At 38.6% G+C, this 23,935-nt stretch overlaps 2 protein-coding genes across 2 annotated transcripts in view; both read left to right on the top strand.

Moving 5' to 3' along the window:
* LOC308388164 (ATP-binding cassette sub-family C member 2-like) overlaps positions 1-19,967 on the top strand; it is a gene marked incomplete at its 5' end in the record, with an annotated part of 32,338 nt that extends 12,371 nt beyond the window's left edge. The window contains 24 exons of the mRNA XM_080868709.1: positions 722-899; positions 1,307-1,561; positions 1,963-2,028; positions 2,198-2,335; positions 2,417-2,563; positions 2,643-2,727; positions 2,845-2,911; positions 3,064-3,190; positions 4,122-4,298; positions 4,509-4,676; positions 6,512-6,695; positions 6,927-7,062; positions 7,166-7,268; positions 7,354-7,573; positions 8,980-9,134; positions 10,949-11,104; positions 11,208-11,407; positions 11,514-11,640; positions 11,757-11,858; positions 12,968-13,111; positions 16,024-16,182; positions 16,269-16,435; positions 16,652-16,846; positions 19,347-19,967. Of these exons, the coding sequence (XP_080724835.1) occupies positions 722-899; positions 1,307-1,561; positions 1,963-2,028; positions 2,198-2,335; positions 2,417-2,563; positions 2,643-2,727; positions 2,845-2,911; positions 3,064-3,190; positions 4,122-4,298; positions 4,509-4,676; positions 6,512-6,695; positions 6,927-7,062; positions 7,166-7,268; positions 7,354-7,573; positions 8,980-9,134; positions 10,949-11,104; positions 11,208-11,407; positions 11,514-11,640; positions 11,757-11,858; positions 12,968-13,111; positions 16,024-16,182; positions 16,269-16,435; positions 16,652-16,846; positions 19,347-19,476 (3,586 nt within the window). The 3' untranslated portion in view covers positions 19,477-19,967. The remainder of the gene's footprint in view (positions 1-721; positions 900-1,306; positions 1,562-1,962; positions 2,029-2,197; positions 2,336-2,416; positions 2,564-2,642; positions 2,728-2,844; positions 2,912-3,063; positions 3,191-4,121; positions 4,299-4,508; positions 4,677-6,511; positions 6,696-6,926; positions 7,063-7,165; positions 7,269-7,353; positions 7,574-8,979; positions 9,135-10,948; positions 11,105-11,207; positions 11,408-11,513; positions 11,641-11,756; positions 11,859-12,967; positions 13,112-16,023; positions 16,183-16,268; positions 16,436-16,651; positions 16,847-19,346) is intronic.
* Positions 19,968-20,633: 666 nt separating this feature from the next.
* On the top strand, positions 20,634-23,070 carry LOC308388757 (neuropeptides capa receptor-like; the record flags this gene model as incomplete). Its single annotated transcript, XM_080869653.1, is given in 8 exon segments — positions 20,634-20,654; positions 20,773-20,775; positions 21,963-22,184; positions 22,265-22,375; positions 22,379-22,442; positions 22,701-22,712; positions 22,715-22,800; positions 22,804-23,070. Coding segments are annotated over 8 exon segments (786 nt in total).
* Between the last annotated feature and the right edge of the window lie 865 nt (positions 23,071-23,935).

The following is a 23,935-nucleotide window of genomic DNA, read 5'->3' on the forward strand; positions in this document are numbered from 1 at the left end:
AATAATCTTTTCTGGCATCGTTGTATTTTTACTCAGTTGTATATAGTATTTGTATTTGTATTCTATTTTTATCTTATTGTATATTTATTTTATTTTATTCTACTGTATATAGTATTTTATTTTATTCTATTCTGTACAGTTGTGTACTGTATTTATTCTTATTGTATTCTAATTTTTGCCTCATAACTTTTGCACTGTCCACTTCCTGCTGTGACAAAACAAATTTCCCACGTGTGGGACTAATAAAGGTTATCTTATCTTATCTTATCTTATAAGATCTCATGACATTTGAACATTTAAGAGACATCCTTCACATTGCTGACACCAATAGGTAAAGAACTAAGTTGGATCATGTCTACAGACACAAAATCTAGACTGTTTCACTACTCAAACTACATTTCTCATTTAACATATTGATCAAGCTTATATTTTGATTTATCTTTAAACAAAAAAAAAAAAACAATAAAAAATGAGGATAAAAATAAAGATTAAAACTATAAATCACTTTAAAAAAAAGGGATGTTAAGCCTTTTCACCCTCTCTCTGATGTGATGAGAAGAAGGCAGGGGGTCTTTAATCTCTCTCTGTCCCTCATGTCTTGACACTAGTCATTCATAACCGATAACAGGAGTGGCAGGATGAAATGAGGACATTGTTAGATAAGTGCTAAAGATGAAGCTGGAGATTAGCATGTTTTCTTCTTTTTTTCTGTTTTTCCTAGATTGATGATCTCGTTCACTCAGGACAAATCCAGATATGCCTGGGAGGGCTATCTGTATGCAGTGTTGCTGATGGTGGTGGTTCTGCTACAGTCTCTAACCCTACAGCAGTATTTCCAGCGCTGCCATGTGCTGGGGATGAAGGTTCGCACTGCACTTATGGCTGCTGTGTATAAAAAGGTAAAAACAGGAGTGACAGAACACCATTTATTGACATTGGTGTGAAAAAAAAATCAAATGCTGTATAATATAAATTACTGTTACACATTAGAAGAAAAAAATTACTAGTCATAATTTTCTGCTTAAGTCAGTTGTCAGATGTTTCAGTTATAAATAACTTTTATCAGCGCATACTTGTCACAGAAAAACTATTTACATTATTTCTTAGATAAGGTCAGCTTTGCTTTTTTCAATATATAGGGTTAGAGTAGGATTATGGTTTTAAAAAAAGTGACACAAAGACCCATCTCCTGCTTTGTTGATGTACTAAAACATACAGAGTAAGACAAAATATCACTTATATGCTTCTCTTACTTAATTTTCACCCCACTTTCTAATTAATAAGCCCTTTTTATCCCTTTTCTAAGGCATTAGTGGTGTCCAATGACACTCGTAAGGAGTCAACAGTAGGGGAAACGGTGAACCTGATGTCAGCAGATGCCCAGCGCTTCAATGATGTGACCACCTCTATCCACCTGCTGTGGTCCTGCCCTCTGCAGATCATCATATCCATTGTTTTCCTGTGGCTGGAGTTAGGACCTTCTGTGTTGGCAGGACTGGGAGTCATGGTGTTAATAATTCCAACCAATGCAGTGCTAGCAACCAAGGCCAGAAAACTCCAGGTCAGGGGAAATACTAGCCAAATCTTCTGTACACCTCTGTGCGAGATTCTAAATCAAGATAATTCAAGATGAGATTACACTGCAAATTTTAAAGTGTTATTCAAGATGTTTAACTAAAGTATTGCATTGACTGTTTAATAGCTTTTGATACAGTCCGCCCACTTTCAGAGGCTCAAAAGTAGATAGACAATTGAGTGACGCAGCATACAGGCGTTTAATTAATATTAACTATAATGTGAAAAAAGTGATCTCGGTAACTCTGAGCACATGATTCTTGCTGGTGAAAAAGTTGGGGGGGGGGGGGGTTTCTAATGAATTACACAGAATAAATTGCTGTTCAAAACACTTTAAGTATTGTCTTATTGCCTGTTTAACATGAGCTACATTGTGTCTCTTTTCAGATAGAGAACATGAACTTTAAAGATAAGAGAATGAAAATCATGAATGAAATTCTAAATGGGATCAAGGTGAGCTCCCTTATTCAGTGTATTCATGGTGTATGTAGATGCCTTCCTTACATGTAAGACATTGATGCTTCAAGAAACTGCAGTAACTTCAACAATAAGTGCTCTGCTGCCGCACCCTTCCTTCTGCCTCACTGCCTCCTCACTGTCTTTTTCTTTTGTCTCCCACCAGATTCTGAAGCTGTATGCTTGGGAGCCATCCTTCCAGAAGCAGGTGGAAGACATTAGAGGGGAAGAACTAAAAGTCATGAAGAAGTTTGCCTACCTACAGTCCATCTCCATCCTTACCTTCCGCTGCAGTCCAGCTCTGGTGAGTTCTGTCAAGGAGCTTCACAGAGATTAGAATCAAATGGTAAAGAAACCTTTTTTCTTAAACTGTCTGTACTTGCAGGTTTCTCTGGCCACGTTTGCAATATTTGTTAGTGTGAGCAACGATAATGTGTTAACTGCTGAGAGAGCTTTTACTTCCATCTCTCTCTTCAACATCCTCCGAGCTCCTCTTGCCATGCTGCCCATGCTCATTGCTTCCATTGTACAAGTAAGTGAACAGAGCTACATCACGCACATGTATCAAGCCTGTGATAACATCAAACTTAACCTGTTCTTTGAATTTTCAGACAGCAGTGTCTAAGAAGCGCCTGGAGAAGTTTCTGGCAGGGGAAGACATCGACAGTGACATTGTGCGCCAAGACCCCAGTTTCAGTATGTTCACCATTAGAATTTGCACTTGTTCTACAGCTGAAGATTGAAGCTTAGTCACAGTTTTTATGTGTGCGGATCATCTGTTAAGCTCTGTCTTGGTCTGTGTTCATTTTTTAGATACTGCTGTGAGCGTATGTGATGGTTCCTTTGCTTGGGAAAAAGATGCAAAGCCTCTGCTGAAAGAGTATGTCTGTGTTGGTCATCACAATTTACTAGTTAACTTAATTAACTGTGAGATGTTCACCAGGATTTTTTAGCATTGCTTAAGTTTTTCAAGTCTGTTTATTTGCCCCTGATGTGTTCACAGCATTGAGTATAGTTATTATGTGTCTCCAGTGTGAATTTGGACATTGAGCCTGGTCGGTTGGTTGCCGTAGTGGGAGCTGTTGGGTCAGGAAAGTCGTCTCTTATGTCAGCCCTCCTTGGAGAGATGCACAGTACCAAAGGTTTTATCAACATTATGGTAATGGCTTTTTCCCCGTTTGTATTTATCAGTGTGTGTTAAAAAAACATGTAAAATCCATAACATCTAATTACGTCTTAACTAAAATAACACAAATGTTCACACAAATGTTTTTTTGTTTTTTTAACTCAACATGTAGCATGACTGTGGCACAATCAAATTAAGTTTGCTTCAGTTTTTACTTCAGCGCCTTCCCTCATCTTTCACGAAGGCAGAATACTTTATTATTCCATAAAGAAATTATGTTCGTTATTTTTTTGTTTTTTAAATACAGAGAAAATCAATGTTGATTGAATCATTTACTGAGTTTATTTAATGACTAAAAGTATAAAATTCCTCTATATAGCAGTATCTATGCATTCTCAATCATCCAGATAAGGATATCCCAAAAAGTTCATAGTGTATTTAGACTCATAGACTCCCACTGAAAACAATATTTCTACATGAAAAGCATAAACGTTTTGTGATCTACATAGTAGTAGTTACATTCAAGGAGCACAAAAAGCGTATAATTTAACAATCACAATACAATATTTTAATTTTTTTAAAATAATTCAACAATTAAACATTAAAGACTTTAAGAAACAAAGTAAAGATGCATAAATAAAAAAAACATCACCAGCCTAATTCATTCAAGCCAGTTTTGATAATCTGGTCTAAACTCATCAGTATTGAAGGAAAAAACAGCTGAATAAAGAAGTATATTTCTGCACAAATTTTGTGAAATGGAGGCAGATGATTTGCTTATAACTCAAACCATTTTACCCACAGAATAAACTGTTCTCTTAGATTTCCAGTAAATTGATTTGTTTTTCACCTAGCCACTGTAGTGTTTGGTCTGGATAAAAATGTGTGGATGCCAGGGTTTTTTTTATGATAAGACAGATGTAGTGAGACATCTGTAATTGAGTCATAATTTGTTTCTTTCCAGGGTTCTCTTGCTTTTGTACCGCAGCAAGCCTGGATCCAAAATGCTACTTTGAAGGATAATATCTTGTTTGGATCTCCACATGAGGAAGAGAACTTCAAAAAGGTCATAGAGGCCTGTGCTCTTGCCCCAGACCTTGAGCTGCTGCCTGGAGGAGACCTCACTGAGATTGGAGAGAAAGTGAGTTACACTTTGAAAGGTTCAGGTTTTTGGTTACACAAATATTTTTCCTGTATGCAAATACTGTGTATGGCGTTTATTATAAACACATGTAAAATATTTGTTTCTTAAATACATGACAAAAAAGTAACAAAACAGAAGAGCTCTTCTGATTATAAAGGAAAGGCTAAAAGAGTGTGTCTCTTTTCCCCTCCTTTCTTCTCTTTTCAGGGTATCAATCTCTCAGGGGGTCAAAAGCAGCGTGTGAGCTTAGCCAGAGCAGTCTACAGTCAGGCTGATATCTATCTATTAGATGACCCTTTGTCTGCTGTGGACTCACATGTAGGAAAGCATCTATTTGAAAATGTAATTGGACCCAATGGATTACTTAAAGACAAGGTTTGTGCTTAAAAACATATGCTAACAATATTAAAAATGGGGATTAAGAATAACCCAATCATTTATAATACAATAAGGGTCTGGGGGGAAATGCGTAAAAGGTTGGGTAGAGAAGATTGCACTTCATTCTTGACTCCTTTACTGAGAAACAAAGGTTTTGTTCCAGGAATGTCTTGTAGCATGTTCGATAAGTGGCACAAAAAGGGATTAAGGGTAATTGGCGATTTGTATCAAAACAACACACTGATGAACTTTGAGCAATTGCAGTCAAATTTTAATATTCCTAGAGACCACTTTTTTGGCTTTCTCCAGGTTCGTAACTTCGTTCATTCTAGAATTCCACAGTCTTCAGAAATAGTTATATATGATGATATTGAGACATTTCTTATTAAGCGAAAAGACAGAACTCATTTTATCTCAGCTTTTTACTCTCTCCTATATACTCTTAGTAGCAACACACTGAGCGCTATTTATAAATGGGAGAGAGATCTTAATAATCAATATACCGAAGAGGAGTGGAAAGGAGCCATTAACATGAGTAGTTCCACTTTTACTTGTAACCGCTTGCGAGAAACCCAATACAAAATCATACATCGCCTTTATATAGCTCCTAATGTCTTGCATAAGATTGCACCTCATATTTCCCATCTTTGTAGTAAATGTCAAAAAGAAACTGGCACTTTTTTCCATTACTTTTGGGAATGTAAATTAATCAAAAGATTTTGGAGCTTCATATCTCAAGAACTAAGTAATATTTTTAACAACCTGATTCAAAGGGACCCCGGGTACTTTCTTCTTGGCCTACCCTCAAAAGAATTAACATTGAATCACTTGCAGCGCAAATTATGTCACAAACTATTGCTGGTAGCTAGGAAATGTATTCTCATTAATTGGGTTAAGGATAAACCTCCCTCTGTGACGTTGTGGTACAGAGAATTATTTAAAGTTATTCCTCACGAAAGAACTGCTGCTATTTTAGGAGGAAATGAGGGTCTCTTTCTCAATGTTTGGTCCCCTTTGCTTTCTTATTTGCCAAATGATTTGTCCCAACTGTTGAGGGGGGGTGGTTGCGATTAAGATGTTCTCAGTTAAATAGGAAGCAAGTGTAAAGGACAATTCATTCTTGGAGTTTATCTTTTTCTCTTTCTATATCTGTGGGTAATTGAGTGAAAATATGTTTTTTTGTGTGTCTGTGTGGATGTGGGTTTTTTTGGGGTGTTTTTTTTTTCTTCTTTCTTCTCTGTTTGGTTGTGTTGTTTTATGCTATTCTTGAACGAATAAAAATTGTATATCAAAAAAAAAACCATATGCTAAACATTTTACTTTAAAATTAATATTTTAAATAGAAATCAGTATTTAAAGTGAAAAAAACGCGACCATTTCCCATTTAATTTCTTCTGAGGAATCTTGACAAATACTTTCTGCACAGGATATTCCAGCTGTTACTTGCTTAGAAAACATGGCGTCTAATTTGTAGTATTTTACATCATTTTACCCAGGACCTGAGCATTACATAGAGGTTACAATAGGCTAAATATCACACTAAATGACCAGGATAACTGAATAGCTAATTATGAAAGGTTAGGAATAAAAGCCACTCAGAAATGGAATTACAAGTTAGAAAAGGTTTGGCTTTATAACTGATTTTTAAATGATTAAACCAATTATTGTTAATTCAGTCTGTGAACTGAAACATATTCTCTTTTTTGATAAATACAATTTATAAACATATTTAAACATAATTTATGTTTTTTTCTTTCTTTTCCTTTAATACTTAACAATGTTTTTGTAAATCCTAACTAACCCTATTTGATTGGTGAATTCTGACCATACAGACTCGTATCCTGGTGACTCATGGCATAAGCTTCCTGCCATACGTGGATGAAATAGTGGTTTTGGAGAATGGAGTCATTTCTGAAGTTGGATCCTATGAAACCCTTCGTGCCAGTGGAGGAACTTTTTCTAAGTTTCTCGACACATATGCCAAAGAGCAGAGCAATCAGAGAAATTCAGAAACAGGTAATTACAACCTTTTCTTAGTATATTAGGAATATGATCTGCACACATCACATGTTTTTGTTAGCTGTACAACCAAAACCTATGCTAAAATTATACATCACAAATATGAATGAATTAAATTTCTTTTTGTCATCTTTTATGAATACTTTGTGTTGATGTTGTTCACATATTGACCCAAATACCATAAATTACTGCCATATATATAAAACACCATGTATATTGTTAATTTAGGTGAGGGCCAGGACGCAGAAGACTTTGAGCTCATCCCAGATGGAGACGATGCCCAACCTGACGGTGCTTCGGAGGACACTGTTTCTCTTACACTGAGGCGAGAAAACAGCATCCGCCGCAGCCAGCGCAATGGCAGGTTCGAGCTTGTTAAAGTTGCAGATGAAACCAATGAAACAGCTTGTCTCAAATAGCATCTTTAGCAGAATGTCCATTTCATTCTTTTCCTCTATTTTTTTTAGTGTCAGATTAAGAAGAAATATTTCCATTAAAAAATCTGCAAATGCTGATGAAACACAGAAAGGCCAGAAGCTTATAGAGAAGGAAACTATGGAAACAGGACAGGTAACAAAATGTTTTTGTACAACTAGCGCAAGATTACAACAAATGATAGCCTGTTTCCTGAGTGCCGTCTCGCGCTGATTTCCAGGTGAAGCTTGCAGTGTTCCTGCAGCACCTGCGAGCCATGGGCTGGGGATATTCTGCCATGGTTTTCCTGATTTACTTCATCCAAAACGCTGCTTTCATCGGTCAGAATTTGTGGCTGAGTGCCTGGACCAGTGATTCTGTGGAGTACTACAACATGACATACCCTTCCTGGAAGAGGGACACAAGGGTGGGAGTGTTCGGAGCTCTTGGAGTGGCTCAGGGTAATAAAACAGTCATTCCTTTTGTATTTGCAAATATTTTCAGGTTCGTGCAAATTAACGTTAAGGAACTTTATGTCTTACAGACAGGAAAATTCCCTACTCTGTTATTTAGGATCCTCTCATTTTTAGAGCGCTATATAGACAACCTAAACAGTCTTTTTATTGTACTAGAGGACTTGTGCACTGTGTGCGTTAGGTCCTTTGTCACAGGGACTCATGCTGAAAAGTGCATAGGCACCTATAACTTTTTATGTTAATAATTAGGAGGAATTTGTTTATATATAAAATTCTGTTAAGCTGAACTGAATCTTCTCAAGCTAAACTACTCAGTGTAATAAAAAAAGTGTAATAAAACTAAACAAATCAATGAAAAACAAAACAAAAAATAAGGTGGATGCTTCAGAGCTGTTCGGTCTGGGGGAATGATGGGGCTGATGTAGAGGGTGGAGATGAGTATAAAAGTAGAGAGGAGTACAAAGGGAGGGAAAACATTTGTTATTTATTAGTTCTTTAACAGTATTTTTTTTGCACCATTGAAGTATGTTTTTTCTTTTCATATGATATTAAAATCACCAAAAGTGTGTACATTTAATGAATTGCATTTATATAGCGCTTTACAATGCCACTATTCATTCACACACTGGTGGAGGCAAGCTACAGTTGTAGCCACAGCTGCTCTGGGGCAGACTGACAGAAACGAGGCTGCCATATTGCGCCATCGGCCCCTCTGGCCAACACCAGTGTTTTGCCCAAGGACACAACGACCAGGACAGAGAACCTGGGATCGAACCGGCGACCTTCCAGTTACAGATGCGCTTCCCAACCCCCTGTTCCACAGTTGCTCTTTCGTATTGTGAATGGGTGACCAATTACATTGATCAAAGTGATATGTTTTAGTCCAGCTGCTTTATATTGTAAAAAGACTGGCAATTTGGACCTTGGTTCATCTTGAGCTTAGCTTTACATGCAGTACATATATTACTGATTGAACTATTTTTTTTTTTTATAAGAATAAGAATTGAATTTGAAAAAAGTAAAATACTATTTGTGTTGTCATTATAGCCCTGCGACAGACTGTCGATTTGTCCAGCTTGTGCCTTCCCTCTTGCTCTGTGGCAGCATAGGCTCCAGCCCCTGCAACCCTGAATTTCATACAACCTAAACTTTGTCATTAAGAATTTCTGAACATCCAAACCTGGTCTGGTCTCCAATTAACAAGATTCTTAATGACAATTAGCATTTTTGAAAATAAATATTATTTTGTAATATTAACAGCCACTTTATATCAGTAGACAGGAAAAAGCACACCTGAGTGTTACTGTAAGTTCAAGGTTCTGTCCACAGTGGATTTGTCTTTGTTAAAAATGTAGTTCTATTATTTAGAAACGTTCTTGTTTTTATTGCAGGCCTCTTTGTGTTCTTTGGCACACTGCTCCTAGCCAATGCTTCCATTGATGCATCTCGTATCCTGCATTCACGACTTCTTAACAACATCCTGCGAGTTCCTATGGTTTTCTTTGACACTTCACCTATTGGAAGAGTGATCAACCGCTTTGCAAAGGTAGGGTCTTGTAGTTCACTTTTTAAGGATTCTTTTCATAGTTTTCAATATTTATTTTTATCTTCTTGTGGCTTGTATGATTACAAATACAAATTATAACTAGTTTTTAATGTCATTTCTAAAATAACAGTGCTAAAAATTGAAAAAACTAAACATTAAATTTTTTAAAAAGGCTTTATTTGTGTTTGCTGCAAGTTGTATATCCACTTGTTTAATTTAATTTTTCCCACTTTATCTCACATTTTTTAATACAATCCTAAATATTCTTAAAATTGTTCTCTCCTTAAGTCATTCTTTAAAGAGGCTTTCTTCCCAAGTGCCTCCTCAAGTATGCAGTCCAGTTCAATTTTATCTGGTGCTGACACACAATAACAGTCACTAAAGGTACATTGTATTGTAAAGGTAAAGCTCTTACAACAATCAAGAAAAATCCCTCAAACAATCAGATGACTCCCTATGAGTCAATATGAATTTAATATGAATATATTCAATAAATCAATATGCTGTTCAATTCATTTCAGTTTTATCTGCACAGTCCCAAATCAACCTGTTTGCGTTAATGTTGTAATATGTGTGTAGATCTGTTGTCTCTGTTAGCTGTGGTTACTAAATTCAGCCACTTGTTGAAAAAGGGAAGAAGGAGCTAATTTCTCTTGTATCCTCACATCCTGCTTATACCAACAAAAGGGTCTTAATGGACAAATAATTAATCATTAAATTATTACGTCGTTAGAATGGCTGTAAGTGTCACGGCTAGCGGTATGGCATTATTTTTATGCCACTTTTCTGAGCGCACGTAAAAAAAATGAGCGCACGTAAAAAAAAATGCAGGTACAAGTGTTGCAGTTTGAGGAGAAATTTATTTTGAGTGAAGAAAAATTCATTGCTGCGTGCAAAAAATTTATTTCGTTGTTTGCTATTATCCATACACACACACAATAGCAGCCCCTCTCGCTCAGTTTTTGCACTTGCGCTCGCTCGCAATGTGTTGCTTGCGCTCTCAACACTTCTGCCCGTTCGCGCTCAACTCTTCGAGCTTTTACGCAGAGATGTGCAGAACCTAAAGGAAACCTAAACTGGGGAAGGTAGTAAAACAAACCTGAAACCTTAATCCACAGAAGGACATGCAGGGGGAAACGCACGGAAGTAACACAGAGTGACTCAGGGAGACAACACAGACAGACCAGCGGCGAGCACGAGAGGACACACACTATAAATACACAGAGAAACAGGGAAACTACACACAGGAGGGAGACACGACTGAACCTAGTTAACATGACAAAACAGGGAGGGTGCAAAACTGAACACACTGACATCAGACACTGACTTTCAAAGTAAAACAGGAAATACACAGACTGGTCTCAGAGACAAGGTACAGACGAGGAATGACAGGGATGACTAAACACTAAACAGAGGAAGAACAGAACCCGAAACCACAAACAGAACCACAAACAGAATACATAATAATAATCATAATAATCATAATAATCATAATCATAATAATAAACACAAAACGCTGGGTCACATGACCCAGGACCATGACAGTAAGACTCTGTATTCTTTGGAACAGCTCTAATCTCAGGAACAACTCAAATCTTTAAAAGTGTTTAGTCACTGATAAACATCCATGACTTATCATTGACATTTTTTCCAATATCCTGACTTTAGCTTTTATAATAATTGACTTTATTCTTTTAGTATTATTTACACTTATAATTTTGCTAATTATGTATTTTTTCTGTTTTTATGTGCACTATAAATAAAATTGACGTTTTACTTAAATAAGTACTAACTCTCCAAATATTATCCTAAAGGACATTTTTACCATAGATGAGGCCATTCCTGCTTCCTTGCGCTCCTGCCTTCTGTGTCTGATGTCTGTACTGGGGACCGTATTTGTCATCTGCATGGCAACTCCTTTCTTTGCCATAGTTATCATTCCTCTGGCCCTGATCTATTTCTTTGTACAGGTAAGCTAAACAAGGTAAAGAAGATATGTAAAAAAAGCTAACCTAACTTTCCTATAATATGAAATGCAAACTGATTTTGTTTTGTCTTTCTCTCTACACCCAGCGCTTTTATATTGCCGCTTCAAGACAGCTGCGCCGGCTGGACTCGGTGTCTCGCTCACCGATATACTCTCACTTTGGTGAGACGGTGTCCGGCCTGTCAGTGATAAGAGCCTACAAGCATCAAGAAAGGTTTCTTAAACACAATGAAGTAACTATAGATGAGAACCTCAAAAGTATCTATCTGCGGATCGTGTCTGACAGGTCAGACATTGAACAGTGTACCAAATACAGATAAGCATGTGATGCTAAATGATGAGACCCTAAAATTTGTTTGTGTGCATATTTGTGGGGTTTGTTTTCTTGACAGATGGCTGGCCATACGTCTGGAGTTTGTTGGAAACCTGGTGGTGTTTTTTGCTGCTCTGTTTGCTGTCATTTCCAGAGATTCTATTGACAGTAATGTGGTTGGCCTATCTGTATCATATGCCCTTAATGTCAGTCACAAAAACACTCAGAATTTATCCTTATTTCATCAGTTTTTATATGTGTGATATTAATAAAATGCAGAAATAATGTAAACACAGACCTCTCTCCTGTTGGGGTTCTGCAGGTAACCCAGACCCTCAACTGGCTGGTGAGGATGACCTCAGAGCTGGAGACCAATATTGTAGCTGTGGAGAGAGTGAACGAATACACTCAGCTTAAGAACGAGGCATGTAGAAATACTTTGTGAGCAAGACATTATTTATCCATTCATCCATTCTCTTCAGTCTATCCTTATCTGGGTCACGGGGGTGCTGGAGCCTATCCCAGCTACCCTAGCGTGAGGGTGATACACCCTGGATGTGTCGCCAATCTGAAACAGGGATAACACAAAAGACAGACATCCATTCATACTGATATTCATACCTGTGGGAAATTTAGAATCTCCAATTGACCATACCCCAGTAACTGCATATCTTTGGACTGTAGGAGAAAGCCAGAGTACCCAGAGAGAACCCACACAGATATGGGGAGAGCATGCAAACTCCACAAAGAAAGGTCCCAGCCAGATGCTTGAGTCTTACTCAGGACTTTCTTGCAGTGAGGCAACAGTGTTAACGACCATGCTGCCATATGACATTATTTATACTTTGGTTAAATCAAAATCTACTGTTTTCTTAAATAGGACATGAATTTTAGGATTTCTACAGGCTGTGAGTTTATTGTAACTTTGACAGTTTAACGGGAATCTAATACGCTTGTGTGCGACATCAACTGCAATATTTGCTCACTGTACAGTGATAATACTTTTATTCCCAGCTGCTGTTTCTCCACTGTTTCTTAACATATTACTGATAACGATTCAGATAATTGTCAAACAAACGAGATTTTGATGCAACAATTTCATTTTATGTTTCACTAACATTTGAGTTCACATGTTTGAACTCCACCTGTTATATTTGAGTTGGGTTGTTTATTCATAATGGCACCAGAGCTCCAATGATTAGCACATCCCATCATGATGTTCATACTGAATTTAATCTGATTTAGAATATAACATTGCACATGTACACTTGGCCTTGATTGTTAATCTTGGTTGCATATTTTCATTTGAGCTATTTAATTTTTTACCAAGTGTGACGTCTTTTTAAGTTTTCTTTTTTTCCTTTATTTTAGTGGTGTAATGTGTGCATGTCTGTATGTATGGCGTCTGTATAATTTTGTTTCTTATTTATCTTGGTTTGAATATTAATGCACAACATATAAAAGAGCTAACTCAATTTGATAGCTTTTGTATTATATTACACATGCGTTCTGCTTCTTTTTCTGTTGTTACAGGCTGACTGGGTAACTGACACTCGACCTCCACAGATGTGGCCAGAGGCAGGAAGAGTGCATTTTGAGAACTACAAAGTCCGTTACAGACCTGAATTGGATTTAGTGCTGCATGGAATCACTTGTGACATCAACAGCACTGAGAAGGTGTGTGTGTGAGCGTGAGAGGGAGAGTCTCCATATATGTATAAAGTTCCTGTAAAAGTTATAGGTTTTACTGTATCTGATATCATATTCACCAAAGATACAAAAGCATGCACTGCTAAAAAAGAAAAAGAAAAAAATTGGATGGACATTAAATCATTGGGAAGATTTTTTCTCCCTCATTGAAAAATCCATAATATATAAAATTGTACCACTATTTTTTAATTTAAAAGGTTAACTATTAACAACGTGTGCAAGCTTTCTGCTGGCTGACATTGGCCAACTGTATCTAAAATGTAGCTTCCAGATACAGACCTGCACATCATTTTTTATTTGAGTTTAGAAAAGCTATTATGTTGAAATTTGTAATTTGGACTTTGTGCTGTAAGACATTGACATTCTATTGTTTGGGTTTTTTTTTTTAATGTTTTATAGACCAATCTATTAATCAGTTACTCAAGAAAGATGCCACAGATCAATCTGTGTTGACAGTAATTACATATAATTAAACTGTAAAATAATGTGAACTATCAGTTTTTCTTTTAATTTATACATTATGTGTATTACTGTATATTATAATCAGCTGTGATATGTAAACATGTAACTAGTCTATGGGCAGTTGTTCCCAAACTTTTTTTGCTAGGCCGGAATATTCAGCATTGCTATCAATACATCCATCCATCCATCCATCTTCTTGTGCTTATCCAGGACCGATTCGCGGGGCCAGCAGCCTAAGCAGAGAAGCCCAGACCTCCCTCTACCTAGTCACCTCCTCTAGCTTATCCAGGGGAACACCAAGGCATTTCCAGGCCAGCCAAGAGATATAATCTCTCCATGGTTTCCTGGGTCTTTGCTTTCTTGCTGAGGACCATGGCCTCAGATTTGGAGGTGCTGATTTTCATTCCCACCGCTTCACACTCGGCTGCAAACTGTTCCAGTGCGAGCTGGAGGCCATTACCCGATGAAGCCAACAGAACCACATCATCTGCAAAAAGCAGAGATGAGATTCTGAGACCACCCAAGTGAAAGCCTTCCATCACTTGGTTGCGCCTAGAAATTCTATCCATAAAAATTATGAACAGAAGAGCAGCCCTGGCAGAGCCCATCACCAAACAAGAACGAGCCTGACATTGCCGGCTATGCGGACCAAACTCTTGCAACGGTTGTATAAGGATTGAATGGCCCGTAGCAATGGGCCAAGGATCTCATACTCCTGGAGCACAGGACACTCCAAGGGACACGGTCGAATGCCTTCTCCGCGTCCACAAAACACATGTAGACTGGTTGGGCAAACTCCCACGCACACTCAAGTATCCTTGAGAGGATAAAGAGCTGGTCCTGTGTTCGACAACCAGGACGAAAACCGCATGGTTCCTCCTGTATCCGAGGTTCGACTAACAGACAGACCCTTCTTTCCAGCACCCTGGCATAGACTTTCCCGGGGAGGCTGAGGAGTGTGATCCCCCATAACTGAAATAAACCCTCCGGTCCCCCTTCTTAAAAATGGGAACCATCTATCAATCCAGAGGTACCACCCCTGATGTCCACGCAACATTGTAGATGTGTGTCAACCAGGACAGCCCTACAATATCTAGAGCCTTCAGGAACTCAGGGCATACCTCATCCACCCCAGGGGCTCTGCCACCAAGAAGTTGTTTAACTGACTCAGTGACCTCGTCCCAGTGATTGGCAGGTCATCCCCTTTGTCCCCAGATGAGATATACCAGTGGGATTAAGGAGGTCCTTGAAGTTTTCCTTCCACCGCCCGACAATTTTCTAAGTCGAAGTCAGCAGCGCTCCAACCGCAGTATACATAGTGCAGCTAGAGCACCTTTTTCCCCCTCCTGATTTGCCTGCCAGTTTGCCAGAATCTCTTCAAGGCGGTACGAAAGTCTTTTGCTATGGTCTCTCTGCACTCCTTCCGTACACGAGTTTTTGCTTCAGCCACTGCCCGAGCTGCATTCTGCTTGGTCTGTCGGTACCTATCAGCTGCCCCTTAAGTCCCACAGGCATCAACCACCCTGTGGCCACAGCTCATTGCAGCAGCTTCAGCATGCTGAACATGGTCCCTTCAGACTCAATGTCCTGAAGCTCTGCTGGAGGTGTGCGTTGAAGATCTCGCAGACTGGGGCCTCTTCTAGGCATTCCCAGCACACCCTAAGTATACATTTAGGTGCACCAGGCCTGTCCAGCATCCTTCTATGCCACCTGATCCAACTCAACATCAGATGGTGATCAGCTGACAGCTCAGCCCCTCTCTTTATCTGAGTGTCCAGAACATATGGCCACAGGTCTGGTGATACAATTACAAAATCAATCATCAACCTGTCGCCTAGAGAATCCTGCACAGAGAATCCAGGTGCTACATGCACATGTTAGAACATGGTGATTGTTATGGCCAAACTGTGGTTTGCACAGAAGTCCAACAACAAAACACCGCTCGGGTTCAGATCCAGGAGGCTGTTCCTCCCAGTCACGCCCCTCCAGGTCTCCCTGTTGTTCCCCACGTGTGCACTGAAGTCTCCCAATAGGACAACAGAGTCCCCAATGGATTGGAGTAAACTCAAACACTGACAACGTTGAAATATTGGTGTCAAAGTAAAACTGAGTAAAGACTGTCTGCATTGCAATAACATATTTCACTGAATTACTACAAATAGCAGTGATGACTATAAGCACTGTAAAATATCTGCTACCTCTGAAAAATGTTGCTTCTTTCTGTAACATTACTGAAATGTCTAAGATCTTTTACAAACTAAGTACAGACTGAGTATATTTGCTTATTATTGCATTATTTATTGCTATACTGTTAAATACAATTTATATCCAGAAAGAAAAATGTGTAGATTTTTTTTTTTTTCAAATATGTGCCAGCTGTTATTTTGATCTTATGTGTTTTCTCTCACTGCATTCAGATCGGTATTGTTGGTCGCACAGGAGCTGGGAAATCAAGTCTTACCAACTGCCTGTTTAGAATTATTGAAGCTGCTGAAGGTCGCATCCTCATTGATGATGTAGATATCGCTACAATAGGCCTGCACGACCTGAGACACAGACTCACAATTATACCACAGGTATACACATAAATATAAACAATAACCTTGTCAAAGAGTTTGATATTTCTAAAAGTACACTGATATTTGTAATCCCGTGTGCACAGGATCCCGTTTTGTTCTCGGGGTCACTGAGGATGAACCTGGATCCATTTGACAAGTTCAGCGATGAGGAGATTTGGAGAGTGCTGGAGTTCTCTCATCTAAAGAGCTATGTATCAGGGCTGCAGGAAGGATTACAGCATAAAGTGGCAGAGGGAGGAGAAAACCTCAGGTGGGTAATAAAATTAACAATACGGCCTCTGGGTATAAGTTATATATAAGTATAAGTTTTGTACAGTTCGTTATTCTAAACCTTATGTAATGTTCTGCAAAACTTACATAAACCCTAATTGTATTTGAACACATGAGTGTCATTTGTGGTTTACTTTTTTCTTTTGCGCTACAAAAACCCTCTTAAGATATCAATACTTTAATACAATCTTTCCAGTGTTGGGCAGAGGCAGCTGCTGTGTCTGGCCCGAGCTCTCCTGAGAAAGTCACGTATCCTAATTCTGGATGAAGCCACAGCAGCTGTTGACCTGGAGACAGACAACCTGATTCAGAACACCATCCGCAAAGAGTTCTCAGACTGCACAGTCCTTACCATCGCCCACCGCCTGCACAGTATCATGGACAGCTCTAGGTGAGTTATACCTTTTCCCTTAACATTTTTGGATGATGTGCCCTACCTTATTTTATTTCTGTCAGGGTCAAATTTCTTTCTTTTCCAACCCTTCCTTCTCATGCACATAATTTATGTGCATGACAAGGAATCAACCACAATTAATTTTGCTTTTTACACATTGTAATTTCTCAAAATTTGACTGAATCTATTTCCAGCAACAGAAAATGAGAAATATTGTGCACTAAATAAACCCGTTATGTAGTACCAATGACTGTATGAATGATCTGATCAAACATACATAATATGCCAGAGTGGTATTTGACAAAATAATCTAAACTTAAGGTTCACTGACTCCTTTTTCTTGACTTGGACATTATCTTACCCAGAACTTGTATATTTTGCCTTAGAGGGGCCAGATGAAGAGTGATTCAGAGATCCTCTATGAGAGCTAACAGGGAACGTTCTGGCTGTTGTTTGTGCTTATGCAACAAATGATAGTTCAGAGTACCCAGCACCCTTCCCATCTGGTGACTACATCATGCTACTAAGACGCTTTAATGCTCATGTAGGCTGATCGGACGCCAAGTGATGTTCTGTTATTAGACTTCTGTGCAAATCACACGTTGTCCATAACGAACACCAGATTTGAACAAAGTATGTCCATAAGTGCACATGGAACCAGGAAACCCTAGGTCCCAAGTTGGTGATCAATTTCTTAAGCATATCATCAGATCTGCAGCTATATTCTGAACACCTGGGTGAAGAGAAGAGCTGCGCTGTCAGCTTACCTGGATCAAGTAAAGGAGCATAATGCTGGACAATCCTGACGTTGGAGGCTCCGGTCTGCAAGCTTTCCACTCCTGGCAGAGCTTTGACAGCACTCCGAGGGAGGCTTAAGACAATGAGTCTGAATGAACCATGTTCTGCACCTGCATTTTTGAGGCTCTTGCATGGAGCTGTGGTTTTAGGGGGGTTGATGCATGTTGTGGTGGTAATCCCCAAAGCAGATGGTAGAGACCAGAGGTGAAGAGAGTTGTCAAGCTTAAGAAGGAATCCTATTGGGCCTGGTTAGCTTGTGGGACTTCTGAGCTAACTGATAGATGCTGGCAGGTCAAGCAAAACATAGTTAGCTGAAGCAAAAACTCAAAAACCCTCAGAGAATTCAGGAGGGTAATGCCCTACTCATACGGTGTATAGTGTGAGTGTGATGCTGCTGAATTCAACTGAGGATATATTTGGATAGTAGAAAGAATACTTTGTCAACCTCTGTAACCCCTTACATGCAGTCTGAAGATGAGGGGGATGACTTGTTCATCACTAGGGATGAGGTCACTGAGGTAGTTAAACAATTCAGGATCGATAGACTGAATGAGTTCTTTAAGGCCCCAGATGTTGTAGCGCTGACTTGGTTTACACACCTCTCCAAGGTTACGTGGAGCTCTGGGGCAGTGCCTCTAGACTGGGAGAATCGGGTGGTGTTTCCCAACTTTAGGAAGGGGGACTAGTATGTGTACTCCAGCTAAAGGGAGGTCACAGTCCTCAGCCTCACCAGGAAGGTCTATGCCAGGGTACTGGGGGGCGACCGTGGCTCAAGGGATTGGGAAGCTCATCTGTAACCGGAAGGTTGCCGGTTCGATCCTCCTGCTCTCTCTGTCCTGGTCGTTGTGTCCTTGGGCAAGACACTTAAACCTACCCTACAGTCTGCCCCAGGGCAGCTGTGGCTACAACTGCAGCTTACCTCCATCAGTGTGTGAATGAATAGTGGAATTGTAAAGCGCTTTGGGTGCCTAGAAAAGCGCTATATAAATGCAATCCATTATCATTATTACTGGAAACGAGAGTTCATACTTCTCTTGGATCTTTGGATTCAGGATAAGCAATGTGGTTTTCGTCCTGTTTGGGGAACAGTGGACCAGATCTTTATTCTGTAGTCCTGTTAGTTTACAGCGAAGTGTGAAGTGGTGTGAATGTACCACTCCAAGTCTGTGGCCATAGGCCTCAGGCAGAAAAGAGTGTTTAGCCTGAGCCAGAATAAAAAGTATACGTTTCTCTGGGTGTTGTTCACAAGTGAAGTGAGAAACTGACAGATGCATTGGGGGTGATGCTGCAGTGATGTAGATGCTACTTAGGTCTGTAGTAGTAAAAAGAGAGCTGAGCTTTAAAGCAAACCTAGCGATTTAGCAGTCAGTCTATGTCCCCAACCTCACCTATTGTCATGAGTCTTAAGCTTTCTCTTAAGGGTGGCTGGGCTCTCTCTTTAAGATAGGATGAAAAGTGCAGTCATTGGAGAGGGGCTCCGAGTACTGCTGCTACTCCTCCACATCAAAAGGAGGGAGGCCCCAAAGTAGATCCAGCACATGCTGGAGAGATCATGTCTCTCAGCTGGCCTGGGAATGCTTTGGTGTTCCCCAGATAAGTTGGAGGAGGTGGCTGGGGAACACCAAAGCATTCCCTTATGCTAGACAGTATGGACATTACTCATTGGATTACTATTAAAGTCTGTGCTTCTACCCTACAGGGTAATGGTGCTTGATGCTGGAAAAATAGTGGAATTTGATTCGCCGAACAACATGCTTGAAAAAGAAGGTCATTTCTACGCCATGGCAAAGGATGCTGGGATAACACTAGAAAGCAGCACACATTTATAACTTTGTACTTGTTTTATATATGATTTAGCTCCAACAGTTTCAGGTTTCAGGTTCCATAAAATGTACTAATTGTGTTGTGAGATTGTTTTGTTTTTTTTTTTAAATTAGGATAGCTGTTGGAAAAAAAAACACACAAAAAATGAAAGATACAAAACAAAAGTGTAATGTCTAGTGTAAGGTGTGATTACAGGAGGTTGAGGGTCACATAAAAACTCGTCTGGGCTTCTTTTGCAGTTGTTGTAGCATATGTTGGGTAACACTCTATACAGTGGTGGGAAACTGATTTTCCCAAGGGACCAAATAAGAAACAGGCTCTGATGAGGAGGGCTGTTGTGAAGGGAGGCAGACTCAGTTTCTCATGTGCCTGCTTGGGGAATTAATTGGCCACCATTGCTCTATCCTGTATTGGTTGCAAACTCCATTCTACAATTTTTTAGATTTTTACTTTGAAATTCCTTTAATTTCATGCCAACATCAACTGTCATTCTGTTATGTTTTGCTTATTAACATAATAATAGTGCTATTTCCACATGCTGAGTGCATGAAGAGTGATGTTGGTGACAACCAGATAATATTTTCAATTTTTTCTATTACAGTGTAAGATCTAAAAGCAGATATGACCTACTGCTGTAATTAAGTGATATGAGACAATATATTGAGGAGAAGAGCAAAGAGAATGAAAAGAGTTGTTTGCACAAGACAACAAAGCAGGGGAATTGGAATACATGTGTCTCTAAAGTATGAAGAACTATACTTGATGTATATTTATTCATCCATTTATCTGCCTTTAGTTATTTTTTTGTTTTGTTGCACTTTATTCTAATTAATGGGGTTTTTTCAGCATGTAGAATAGGATAGCACTTAAAAAAAATGTGGAAAGACTGCTCCAGGTGAGGCTCGAACTCACAACCTCGGCATTGCTCTACAATGTACTGTCATATAAGTACCGCACGCTAACCGATTGCGCCACTGGAGCACATGAATCATTTTCCATATTGAATTAAAAACATACTTTTTGTACACTGATTGTTTTGTGGCTATTCTACATACACTATTTTTACATGAAGCAGCTGTTTTTAGCCACTGCTAAATTTCTACTAGTCAGTCTTGTGACCATCTGGGAGTGTGTTTGTGTGTGTGTGTCATAAGAGAGGGAGATGAAGGAAGCGAGAAAGAGGGTAAGTGAGCAAGACGCAGAGAGAAAGAATAAGACTCACTGAGGGAAGGAGAGACCAAAGACTTGTTTTTTTGCTTGTGAAGCCTGCTGCCAGTCTTCATCTTGCATCTTTTCCCTAGAAGGTGAGTCTGTACTACTCATCAAATAGCCTTTACCTTTAAATAGAGACTTTCAGTTGCATATTATAGCCTTAAAATAGTCATTAGTTTGGTTTTAAATTATATATTAGCTTATTGGTCATGTTACGGGTTGTAAAGAGCATGTATGTCAGCTTCATATTGAACTGAAAGACATGTTTGACATAATTACAGTATACTTTAAAGGTTTCTAATTGGTATATTTTTAGAATATTGACCTTTACAGCATATTTTCTCTGCAAGTACTTAGTTAAAGTGTTTTATCAGCATTACTGATTCAATTTATCCATTTATGAATGCCTTACAATATCCTAATGTTAAGCTTCTTTTTATCTCCAGTGTGTTTTACAAAGATTTTGTAGGTGACAGTAGATTTCAATATGAATTTTTTAAAAGGAAATTAAATTATTATTATTATTATTTTACAATTGAAAGGAAGCTATTAAGCTGGCTTATCCAATTATATGCACACAATCTCTCCCTGTCTTCTTATTATTTAGCAAACACACAAATTGGTTATTTAAGCTGAAGAAAAAAGAAAAATCTGATTTCTCCTGCTGTTTTAGCCACTCCACCACCCCCATCATCTGTGGCTTCAGGGGATTTATTTTTGCATCACTTCCCAATTTTATGTCTAACATTTTGCAGAGAGTGATGAGTGAGAAACTATACAAAACTATAATTGCATGGTTTGCTGCAATAACTCAATCATCAGCAATTGAAAATAGTTCTAAAACATAATTAAATGTAAAAAATTGTGTGTCCCAGCTGCAGATTTATTCCTTCCTTTCTTTAAGCAAAATCAGTAGACATTTTTAGAGAGACAAGTACAAAAATGCCTTTTATTTGTTTATTTGACATTATGGAAATAATAAATATTCCAGGATTTGTATTTAAAAAAAAGGCTTATTGAAAAAATGACATAACCTGAATACAAATAACCCTTTCTAATGACTGTTCAATGACTGTTGATCATCTGTACTCAGAGCTGATTAAGTTTAAAATTTTGTTTATAAATCAATGGAAAGTAAAGCATGTATCCAGCAGCATAATAAATAAAATACGCAGAGAAAGAACAAGGTACTGAATACGTTTACTGTTGCCATCTCTATTTTTGTATCATGTAAAGAAGAGTTAATAAACTAATTTTCCTTCCCTTGTCTTTTTAAAAGAGGTCTCGAGTGCCGTGCCTTGTGTCAGTATGGATGATTTCTCTGGTCTCTGCTGTCCCCTTTGCACTGGTCTATGACCAGGCACGCGCTTGCATCCTGGACTACACAGCTACCACTCAAGAAGATGCCTTCCAAGTTTCTACCATGTGTGAGATGACAGAGCCAGATCCTGCGCATATCTACAAAGGCGCCTTACTTCTGAGAGCCGGGTTCTTCTTTCTGGTGAGACGAGTACCATTTAACAGGTTATGTTTTTGTGTCAACGTAAAACAAAGGGACCTAACAGGCCTCTCCAATAACAGGTCCCACTAGTGTCCATCCTTACTCTTTATATGCTCATCCTGCACTACCTGAGGAAGAATAGCCATCAAAGGACAAACATGGGTCTTATGCCACAGGATCCAGAAGGAAGGTGAACAATCAAGTGTCACCAGAATGGGAAACTGCTTGTAAATGAAAAGAGAGCTCTAAAACTAATGGGTGAGCGATAAAAAAAAGTTTAAAATCCTATTACTGCTTTGAAGGACACATACCAGGTCAATCTATAAAGCAGTGGCTTCAGTAATGGCAGAAGAGTACAGGACACTGCTCTTCTTTATCTAATCAATGAGACAATCATAAACAGCTTTGCTGTCCTGCAATTACTCCAGTTTATATGCAAATGAATTACATTAGTGTACTATTAAAAATCATTTCAGAATGTTGAATTATCAACACTCTCTCTGTTCTGCTTTTCAGGTGCAGCTGTGGTGGCTTTTTTGTTTGCAACTTTCCTGATATCGCCTCATCACTTATGCAGGTTTACGTGGTTGTGTGGTCCGACACGGTCCTTTCCATTTAAACAATCTTGAAATCGTATTTGTCCCTCCCACTGTGGTATATCAACGGTGCTTTGGACCCCCTGTTGTTCTGTATTTCCTCCCACACATTTCGCAGGGCATGCTGGAGAACCCTGGGTAAGCTCAGACCTCACTGCTACTGGACCTATGGGCTCACGTCTCAGTTGAGACAGAGGTCTGCAGAAGAAGCAAACGTGACAGCCAAAGAGAGGATTGATGGTAAATTCTGTGAAGAAAAATGTGAAAAGAAATTTCAATATAGTGGCTAAAAATCAGATAAGAGGAGTGGACGTTATGGGGATAAACATGAAAGCCTCTTTTCAGTATGAGCTGCACTGATTAGCGCTCTGAATTCTGTGCTATACTCTTTCATGCTATTGTATCACTGCCTCCTTTCATTTCTTTCTCTTGCTCAAGGTTTTCTGAGTCTTTTTGTAAATATGGTAAAATGATTGACTCTTTCTACAGTACGTGTGGAATTCACATTTTTAGAGTCCTTTTTTGTGTAGCTACAGAAGAAAATGATTTTACAGCAACTGGTGTAAAGCTCACGTTGTGGTGTGCAGTCTTACATTTGTATATAAATTTAGAACACAGCATTTGCAAATGATTACCAAAAAAAATATTTATGAGTCTGCTGTTATAAAGAAGTTTAAAATATATGTTGAATAAGATTAATATTGAAGTTTGTTACAGGTGTGACATATTCATTTTTCAACATGGAGAAGATTCATGCGCTTGTATGCATAGCTGATGCTGCACTTGACTTTAACTGTTTTTTTGTTTTTATTTTTAAGAAAAGGTAACTCCCTAAATGAGTCATACATGTGTTGCTTTCTGGCAGCGCTGATTACACATGATTATGTGTTTTCTTCTCAGAAAACTGCTTAAAACTGGCTTGACTATTCCTACATTTTTAAAATAAGTCAATTTGTCTGTAAATTTCACAACACGCAGGATATATATATATATATATATATATATATATATATATATATATATATATATATATATATATATATATATATATATATATTTCAGACCTTTGAGACCCTTGTTGTATGTTTAATGCTTTATAAATATATGTTTTTTTCAAATATGTTTATGTTTTATTCTTTGGAGCACACGAGTCAA

The sequence above is a fragment of the Rhamphochromis sp. 'chilingali' genome (assembly GCF_963969265.1).
Source record: "Rhamphochromis sp. 'chilingali' genome assembly, chromosome: 20".
Taxonomy (NCBI): domain Eukaryota; kingdom Metazoa; phylum Chordata; class Actinopteri; order Cichliformes; family Cichlidae; genus Rhamphochromis; species Rhamphochromis sp. 'chilingali'.